The sequence below is a fragment of the Enhydra lutris genome, unplaced genomic scaffold, assembly GCF_002288905.1.
Source record: "Enhydra lutris kenyoni isolate GAN:26980312 unplaced genomic scaffold, ASM228890v2 scaffoldscaffold760, whole genome shotgun sequence".
NCBI lineage: Eukaryota > Metazoa > Chordata > Mammalia > Carnivora > Mustelidae > Enhydra > Enhydra lutris.
In genome coordinates this window covers 1-10,332 of record NW_019154844.1, presented here as the reverse complement: position 1 = coordinate 10,332, position 10,332 = coordinate 1, and the positions used below count along the sequence as shown (strand labels likewise).

The window sequence follows — 10,332 nt, the reverse complement described above, 5'->3', positions numbered from 1 at the left end:
CACCACCACCACCACCACCACCACCACCACCACCACCACCACCACCATCACCACCACCACCACCACAGGCTTCTGGTTAGAGAATTTTCCAGTTACTCTGGGATAGGGTTTGTTAAGTATCCCCTCTGGCCCATGATCTAGGGCATCCCTGGGGTCCCCCTGAGACCAAACCTGGGAAAAGGAGGGACTCTAGGAACATGCAAAGCGGGGGAACAGAGACCCCCGCCCCACCCTGCTGCTCTACAGGATGGTGGCTCCAGCTGCATCTGGGCTCCGAGGGTCCTTCACACCAATGATGAAGTTGTTGGTTCTCCGGCTGCCGTGGACCCAGGATAAGACATCTACTTTCTCCACATGGTGACCCCTGGCTTCCAGGAACTCAATCTCTTCCTCTGTGAACTCACCTGAAAACCATCCCCCCAACATATACACATTCAGAGTGTTCGGAGCACTGGCTCAGGAGTCCCACGGTCAGACCTGAGTCTTGGTCCTGGATGCCCACTGTATGACCTTGGGCAAACTGCTTTGCCTCTCTGAGCCTCAGCCTCCTCATGCATAAAATGGGGATTATATGAGAACCTACCACATGAAGTTGTTGTAGGGATTTAAAGAGATAAAATACAGAAAGCACAGAGATCAGAATGCTGCATATAGTACGTGATCAATAACATATTTTCATTCTTAATATTGAAAGAAAGGGCTATGGGCTCTTCATCGCCATATGCCTAGGCCAAGCTGCCATCATTACTTGCCAGGATAGCCAAAATGCAGCCATTACTGCATAGCCCACTGACTGGTCTTTCTGGTTCCAGTCCTGCTTCCTTGCAGCCTAGTCACACAGAGACAAAGGGATCCTCTTAAGCCATTAGACCACTCACTTCCCCTTCTCAAAAACTTCCGACATCTTTGATGACTCTTAGAAGAAAATCCAAAGTCCTTACCAAGGCGTCTAAGGCACAACATCATCTGGGACCTCACTACCTCCCTAAACTCCTCTCCTCACTTCCTTCCATTCTCTCCTTTAACTCTACTTTAGCCTCCTTGCTGTCCCTCAGGTAGGCCAAATATGCTCCTGCCTCAGGGCTTTGCACAAATTCTATTTGGAATGCTCTCCTCCTAGAAAGTCACAAAACCGGCTTCCTTACTTCATTCCAATCTTCGAGGAGGACTTCCCTGACCGCTATCTAAAATGGCAGCCCTGTCATCCTCACCTTGCTTTGTTTTCTTTCCAAGTACTTATCACTACTTGTTTACTTATTCATTTATTTACTATGTCCCTCTCCATTAGATTATAAGCGTTTTGAAGGCAAGGATGTTGTCTTGTTGGCCACTGATCCTCATTGCCTTTACATGGATAAATGAAGAAATCCCCACCCTCTTTATGTAAGTTCAGGCCCTTGCCATTTCTTGCTTGGTCCTTTATCCTAGTTGCCTCTGTTTCCCCAAATTAAATTCTCCCCCCTTCAATCCATTTCCCCTAAATAAAACATTTCAGGTCTATCCCATCTCCAGTCAAGTGGATAAGCACATGCTTCTTAACCAAGAACCTCCAGGATAAGCCCTGTAACCTTACCTCTTACTGCTCCTCAATAAAGATCTGGCCTTCTTACTTCTGCAGATGGGATAATTTAGGGTAGTTCTTGAGGTAAAGATATAACACTGAATAGCAGTGAATCACCAAGTCAAACATGTTTTTCCTTTACAGTTCATTTTCAATCCTTTAGATGATGGCAAGGACTAAGTTTTAGTCTGGACCCTAACATTTCTAACCTCCTTCTTCAGTAGAGAGAGCAGGGCTCAGAGCCTTCTGTGGGCACCATATTCACGGAAGATCTACAAACAGTTGCCTTGTAGTAGCTATTTATCTTTTATTTGTGGCAAATGATGCTACTTTTCCATGTGTGATTATGATATTGGATTTACCTTTAAAATACACTTATGGGGCACCTGGGTGGCTCAGTGGGTTAAAGCCTCTGCCCTCGGCTCAGGTCATGATTTCAGGGTCCTGGGATCGAGCCCTGCATCGGTCTCTCTGCTCAGTGGGGAGCCTGCTTCCCCCCATCCCTGCCCGCCCCTCTGCCTGCTTGTGATCTCTGTTTGTCAAATAAATGAATAAAATCTTTAAAAAAATAAAAAATAAATAAAATACACTTACACTGAAAAGGAAGTCCATTTATAGAGGTACATATGTAAATAATGGCTCACATGGTGTGTAAATGTGGCAAAATTCATGAAGGTGCTGGATAAATTCTGAAATTTAGGAAACATTGTCTCTAGGAGCCAGCAGGCCTCCTGGCTGCTTTCTGAGCCATTCTTTCTGGCTTTTGACAATTTGTCCAGAATGTTCTGGGTTCTGGACATGCCAAATACCTAATCATACTTTAAGACCCAGCCCATAGCCCTTAGTGGATGAACTTTCCCTTCGCTAAGCCTCTACTCCTCATGTTCCTGTCTTAGACTGTGAGCTCCTTAAGGGAGGCTAGGATGAACCAAATCCAACCATCCCCCCTACCCTGGCCCAAGTAACTTAGCATCATAGAGCCCCACATTCAGGAGAGATCAGAAGTTATTAGTTGGGATAGCCTCATTATCATCACACCAGATCCAGAGTGTTACCAGCCAGACCACAGGGTGTGACTGCTGAGGATTTAGGTCTGTGACTTCTAATGTGCTTCAGTCTAGGAGACAAGCGGTAAAAAATTGAGTCTTTGGTATCAGCTAGGTATATGTTCTAATCTCAATTCTGCCACTCACTGACTGATTTTTAACCTCTGTGCGTATCAGTTTCTTTGTAAAATGCGGATGATAATACCAACTAGGCAAGAACCATGTCTCATTCAATGTTCTATCCCTTTTGAACTTGCATAATACATTGTCTGTTGTAATAAAAATTCCTCAAAGCTGTACATACTTTCCCATTTACAAAATTAAGTTGTGTCTAAAATTAGGCACCTTTCTTTGAGGAAAGTCTATTTTCTCACTGTAATCTACAAGGTCCATGACCTGGCCCCTACCTGCCTCTCTGGCCTCATCTCACTCTCACTCACCCTGGTCTACTTTTTACTCCTAAAACATGCCAAGCCCATTTCTGCCCTGAATTCTTTGCATCTGTTCCCTTCGCCTACAAAACCTGCCCCAGTTCTCTGCACGGTGGGTTCCCTCCTACTCTTCAGATCTCAGCTTAAATGTCACCAAAGAGAAGACTTCCCTAGTCACTGAGTCAGTCTCTATGTCAGCATGCAGAGCACTTATTTTACTTTCTTATATTGCTTTGATTATTTATTTCCCTCTCTGTCTGTAAATGCCATATCCTCAGCACCTAAGATAATGCCTGGCACACAGTGTAGGTATTCCATACAAACTGATGAATGAATGATTTGCAGAATGAAAACCGTATCTTATTTTACAAATGAGAAAACTGAGGCTCAGAGTGGAGACATGAATTTCCCAAGGCCACACAACCAGTAAATGACAGATCTGGTTCCAGTCCCCAGATCCTTCACCGTCCCAAAGGAGTTAGTTGGAAGAACCCGAAGATTCACTGGCAGCAGTGGTGCTGGTGGAGGCAGGGACACCCTTGGGAGGAGCCCCTTTCTCTACACGGCTTTTTGCCCACCCCATGGGGATCTCTGCTCTGCACTCACTGTCCACCTGCAGGAGGTTGGACTGCAGGTCTGGATGCAGACGGCCATGGGCCAGGCTGTCACTCAGGTTCCGGTTCAAGGTCAGAACATTCAGTAAAACCTGTGGGCAGCCAAGGGGTCAAAGTCAGGGCTGCCCCAGGGATGGGGATTCAGGATTCCCCAGATCTCACCCCTGGGCCAGACTTCTTACTCTTTGGAACCCTTATTCTAGGAGTATTATCTGAACAGCCTCAAGACAGGCAGGCCTGTAATGACTGTCCCCATTTCATACAGGGATAAAATGAGGGCCAGAAAGGGAAAGTAATTCACTCTAGAGCTCAGAGAGAGCCAAGGAAGAGGTACCCACTGGCAGTCAATCTCTTGTGTCTGGCCCGGGGCTCTCCTCCCTTCTCCCTGGCCAGGACAGGGTTAACAGCTGGAGTAGTCTAGGGCACAGCATGGGTACTTTTAGCTTAGAGGTTAGGAGTGTGGGTATGCTCTCAAAACAAACCCTCCGCCCATTCTTACTCAATTGGACCTAACTTCTTAACCTCTTTGGGCTTTAGTTTCCTCATATACAAAATGGAAATAAGGATTTCTCCCAATATTGGGAAGGCTAAAAGAGCAAGCACATGTAACACCATGCCTGGTGCTTAGCAGAACTCCATAAAGGTTAGCTGTTGTTACTATATCCATTTTACAGATGAGGAGACTGAGGTTCAGAGAGATTAAGCGAATGCCCCATCATGCACTTGGAAATTGGCAGCACCTGGGTTGGGGCCCAGGACTGTCTGATTCCAAAGCTCAGGTTACTTAACTCACCACCTGCCAATGTAAGTGCCTGGCACATATATCAGGTGCTCACAACGTTCATGTAACTATTGTGAGACATTCTGGAGAGTAGACACTTCCTTTCAAAATCAGACTCTAAAGAGGGCTGCTTGTCTCTTCAGATGCTGAGCAGAGGCATCATGGGACTTGAGGTTGACAGACCTAGGCAGCCCAGGTGCTGAATCACCTCTTAGTTCCACCAACCCATGATTGCCCATCCAACCTAGAGGACAGGGAGCTTCAGGGCTCCATTTTGGCTAAGAAACTCAGCACAGCCTATGCCCCCAGTACCCAGGATGGGCCTGTCACAGCAGCCTCCGCCTATGTTTGTTGAGCTAGGGATGAGACCAAACCAGAGACACGAGGGCACCTACAGTTTAGGCCACAGCTTGGCTGCTGGTCACAAAGTGCCTACCATGGAGGAAACCTCACCTGGGTCAGTCCGCTGAGGCCCCGGGCAGCTCCATTGGCCCCCAGGGCGAGGTAGGTCCCACAGAGTCCCTCCGCTGGCCGGACCACGGTGGGCAGCAGGAAAGACAGTGGTCGCTTCCCTGGCTGCACCGAATTCTCCTGTTGTCAGAGCACCGAGACCACAGGGAGATAACAGGTGGGGCAGCTTTTCATGGGAGACTGGTCCCTTCCCAGGCCACAGTTTGCTGTCTATGAAACAGGCAGGGTCCCTGGATAACTGGGGTGGATGTGGACCCACTGAGTTGTTATGGGGCTACTATGGGTGCGAGGGGAGGGTACCAAGCCAAGACAAATGGCTAAAGGGAAGAAGAGGATAATCTCCACCCTGGTCATCCCTATCTCTCATTGTCCTGGCAGGGCCCCAGCATGCCCTGAGAGTAAGAGTATTGGCCTCCAACTAGACCAGAATTCCTATCTTCTTCCTCCCTTGACTAACAAGAGGGCTGAGGCTAATCAGCTCACCATCACAAAATCGTAGCCCACTGCACTGAAAAGTGCCAAAGCCTCAGATGAGGGCTAATATCCTTATTGTACAGATGAAGGAACTGAGGCCAAGAGAACGGGGGCAAACTTTCCCCAGGTCACACAGTGAGACAGGGACAGAATGGGATGGGGTTTCTTCAGGCCCAAGCCCCAGACTTGGGCTGCAGGTGAAGGAGACACTTTGTTTAGGCTCCTTTTATTTATACTAGAAGTTCCTAGAGGAAGTAGGGAGGGAGGAGCAGCCATACTGCTATACCTCCTACCTAGCCTCAAGGTCCCCCGGGGAGGAGGGATGCAAGGCCCTACCAGGCTGGGTGCAGAGTGGTTAGCAGTCCTGTTGGGCCACGAGAAGTCTAGCATCTGGCTGTTGAGCAGGATCCCCGAGGGGGTGATGAGGCCACTACCAAAGGGGCGGTTCAGGGAGCTGGGGATAGAGATTGGAGCCAGGTAAGCCCTGAGGTCACCCTTATTCCCATCTGGCTCCCATCTCTTCCTGGTCCAGATGATCTCCAGTGCCGGGTTCTGTGTCTGAGCTGGCATACCTGACCATGGCCACAATGAAGTCATCAGGACCCATGATCAGCACCTGAGCCGCTGTGGGAGCCCCATCCAACTCGTAGACGGGCAGGAGTGGGGCAGGGGCCGCCTGGGAGTCATTGATGTGGCCCCGGAGGTAGGCGGCTTCTACCTTGCTGAAAAGACAAGGGGTAGGAGATTAATACACAGCAGGCTCTTATTACACCTCATCTACCACACTGTGATGTCTGTTTGTGCGATTATTTGATTAACGTCTCCCTCCCCCACACCCTGCTCTGGAACTATTAGGTCTGTGAGAGCAAAATCTCTCATTCTGAGCACATGGGAAACATCCAGGAAATCATTGTTGAACTGACTGGGTTCGTTTAAGTGTTATCCAGATTCTCTTTTAGAGCCAACTTTTATTTAGTGTTTAAATCAAGAGTCTTAGTTATTTGACTTTATTTACTCACTTAATCTTCTCTCTGAAAGTACCTGGGGCATAGTGGATGCTCAGATAATATTTGTTTTGAATGAACAAACAGAATTTATTTAACCTAATGTTTGTAGTTTCGAAATAAAGTAGTTTTTTTTTTAAAGATTTTATTTATTTATTTGACAGAAATAGAAAGTGCACAAGTAGGCAAAGCGGCAGGCAGAGCGGAGAGGGAGAAGCAGACTCCCTGCTGAACACAGAGCCCGATGTGGGGCTTGATCCCAGGTCCCTGAGACCATGACCTGAGCTGAAGGCAGAGGCTTAACAACTGAGCCACCCAGGTGCCCCTTGAACTGAAGTTTTATGAAGAGTTTAGTCAGGGGCACCTGGGTGGCTCAGGGGGTTAAGCCTCTGCCTTTAGCTCAGGTCATGGTCTCAGGGACCTGGGATCAAGCCCCACATCCAGCTCTCTGCTCAGCAGGGAGCCTGCTTCCCTTCCTCTCTGCCTACTTGTGATCTCTCTCTCTCTGTGTCAAATAAATAAATAAAATCTTTAAAAAAAAAAAAAAGAGTTTAGTCAGAGAAGGGTTTTGTATACAGGGATCTTATCTACTATTAAAATTATTTTTCAAGGCACATACAGTAAACCCTTAAAAACTATTGGAAGAATTACTTGAGTGAATTTAATATAGGGGTGTGTGTGTGTGTGTGTGTGTGCATGCGCACTTATGTGTGTGTGTTAGAGCTAGGCTGAAAACAACATGAAATTCTCCAGATCTTTTAAATTTTGGCTGAGGGTTTCTTACTTAATGACAGTTAGTTTGGTGATTCTAGTTCGTTAGAGTGACAAGTTACTACGGATTACTGAAGACTTTCATTCCGTTTTCAACCACAAATTTTGTGGAGGCCACGCAGAAGTGGTTCAGAGGGCTTTGTTTCAAGTGGATTGGGTGGGGGGACAGAGGCTTTGCTTTTAGCCCTTATCCTTGTGACCTTGAACTGCTTACTATTTTGGTTGTTGCTTTTTTTGCTTTTTAATTATAACCTATTCATTTTAGTTTCATTGTTTTCAACTTATTCATAGAGTTGTTTGAGTAATACTACAAATTTATGCTAACTATATTTTTGGGTTCTGATTTTGCCCTTAGCTAGCCTTTCAGTCAGTCAGAATAGCAATCAAATAGCAACCATTCTTACCCACCCGTATTGCCAATTACTAATACTATTTGTTGAATATTTATTATGTGCCACACAACGTGTTTTGCACGTATGACCTTATTTTGTCCTTACCACAACCTCGTGAGGTTGGCACCATTACTGTCAGGCCCCTTTGTATAAACTGAGACAGAATTTAAGTGACTTGCCCAATGCTGCTTAGCTAGTGGATCGTGAAGCTGGGATCTGAATTGAGTCAGTCTGACCACAGCCCACAATCTTACTATAGTGTTATGCTGCTAATGTGGAGACATTATGGTAAAAATCCTCATCACCTCAGGTATTTGCTTGGAGACTTTTCATTGTTCTTAAGCTTTCTTTTTCCACTTAAAAGGGGGCACAGGTGGGCCCAGATATGTGCCTTGCTAGAGTAAGAAAGTTTTAAGAGCCAAGTGATGCATACTAACTCATCATACAAACGGGGAAACTGAGGTAAGTGATGTGAGAGGCAACCAGTGTCACACTGAGGTATAACTGAGCTGAAATTGACTTGGGTCTCCACGTCTTATTGATGTACCAGCTGCTTTTCATCTGATCCTTTCCTCACACCCACCACCACCTCTGCCACGCTGAGGGTCCTGCCCTGGGACCCACCTGAGCATGTCATCCATGCTCTCAGTGATGGTAGAATCGTAGACAGGATCTCCCAGTCTGCTGGCCAGGGCTAAAGCAATCTTCAGGGTCTGAAAATGTAACAGGAGTGTGGAAGAGGCTGCCGGCTCCTCCCAGCACCCACGCTAATGATCCTCATGTGAGAAAACTTGGAGGTTAGTCCTGTCCCATGGCATTAGCCCATCCCCCCACTCCCAGTATACCAAGACCCAGGGCAGGATGGAGGGGTTGGCCTTGCCTCTGCCACCCAGTGAAGAGCCTGTTCCCGGGACACCATCGTGGTGAGATTGAAGCCTTCAAGGATGTTGAGAGCACTGATGAGGGCAGGACCCGTATGCGGGGGAGGGGGACTGAGAACCAGGTGGCCTGGAGGAAAAAAAAAAAGAAATGACTGGATGGCAGGGGAGGGGTCAAAGCATCTCCACATTCCACCATCATGTAGACTGAGACTACTGCATTGGCCCCTCATCAGACAAGGAATCTGCCTTGAGAGGCAAAGCACAGAGAAGCAAAGGGACCCACACAAGTTCTCTCAGCAAGTCAAGGGCAGGGCCAGGACTCCAACCTAGAACACTGGCCTTCAGTTTCCTCTTCTGCACAAGGAAACTAAGGTCCAAGAGGACTGTAGTCTGCCCAGAGTCACACTGTAGCCAGAACAGGGACAGGTGTCCAGATGTCTAAATTCCTGACCTATCATGTGTCTCCTTTTAGCTCCCACCACAGGCCAGAATACTATTCAGGGCCTCTTATGGTCCCATGACCCCCAAAACGTCTTGCGGGTGACAATCTCCTCTTCCTATTTGAGGCTCCTATTATTTAATGTTTGGACATTGAAGTAATAATGATAATACCTGACGCATAACGTTAACTAATTAACTCATTTAATCCTCACAATGGGTAGTGTTATCATCCTCATGTTACAGGTGAGGAAAGTGAGGCACAGAGACGCAGCTGGTCCAAGTTTACAGGAGACAAAGGGAACCCAGAGCACTCAAGGTACTGGCATTGCCAAGAGAACCCAGGCTGGGGAGGAGAAACGTAAAATCAAATAAGCATTCAGTATCCACTCTGATCAGGGCAGCTTTCAACATCATCTCCTCAAATCTTCATGGGGGTCCTGAGAGGTAGGCACCACTATTATCTCCATTTTCAGGAGGGAACCATGGCTCAGAGTGGAAAGTGACTTATTCAAGGTGAATGGGATAGCTGGTACTCAAACCCAGGTCTTCTTGGCTCCAAAGCTATACTTTTCCTCTGTTCCATATACCATCACCTCTGGTAGAATAATCAGGCTAGAGGTTGAGTCCTGGAAACCTGAACTCAGAGGGGAACTTTTCTGGGGCTTGAAGTCATCCAGACCTCCTAGAGAGGAGAGAATCTGAGAACCTGGGGACCTTCTGAGGGACCCACCACTTTGGGTTCAGCAAACATGGACTTCACCCATGTCAAAAGTTTAGTTTTCTGGGCTCCTCGCTGGTTTGAGATTGCTAGGTTAAGTTCCATTCTATCCTTTGGCCTCAGTTTCCTTTTGAAACATGAGGGGACAGGTCTATAATTGTCTCGAAAAGTTTGTTCAATATGAAGCTAGATGGACTCATGAATTCTTCTTAGGAAATACAGGGCATTGGGAGTGGGGCTGAGGCAACACAGAGCCCAAATCAAGAAAACCTATGACCAGAACCCCAACTCTCAGGCCTGAGCCTTTGACTAGACCTCCCACCCCATATCCTAAATACTTGGGGTAACTGACCCACAACTACTTTAGAAGGTGGGCTGGCTCTGGCTTGCTTCAACAGTTGGCTGCCCAGGCAAGCTCACTGCCTCAGTTTCTCTCCTGAACAATGGGGAGGAGTCTCTAGGCCAAAAGGAGGTGGCCATGGACTGGGAGGCTTCTCCTGAGCAGGGACCCTGATAGCTGAGAGAGAGGTCACCTCTGTACACGCCACACACGGGATTCTCCACGAGGGCACTGTAGTTGCTGAAGTCGTCCTCAGTTATGACACCCCCTGCATGCTGGGCCTGCAGGGGCGAGAATGACCCACCATAGCTGTGAGCCACACACCAAAACTGTGGGCATGTGGGCTTGGCCTATGGTATATGTTTGAATCAAAGACAGACTTGATGTTTGTAACTTTTGTGCTTTTT

At 47.4% G+C, this 10,332-nt stretch overlaps 1 protein-coding gene across 1 annotated transcript; it reads right to left on the bottom strand.

The window, feature by feature from the left end:
- Window positions 1-45: 45 nt before the first annotated feature.
- LOC111140377 (gamma-glutamyltransferase 7) lies at window positions 46-10,206 on the bottom strand (the record flags this gene model as incomplete). The annotated part of the gene is made up of 8 exons (XM_022492645.1): window positions 46-404; window positions 3,645-3,744; window positions 4,887-5,024; window positions 5,715-5,832; window positions 5,951-6,100; window positions 8,170-8,258; window positions 8,426-8,553; window positions 10,119-10,206. Coding segments are annotated over 8 exons (975 nt in total), but the record flags the coding sequence as incomplete, so codon positions are not given.
- Between the last annotated feature and the right edge of the window lie 126 nt (window positions 10,207-10,332).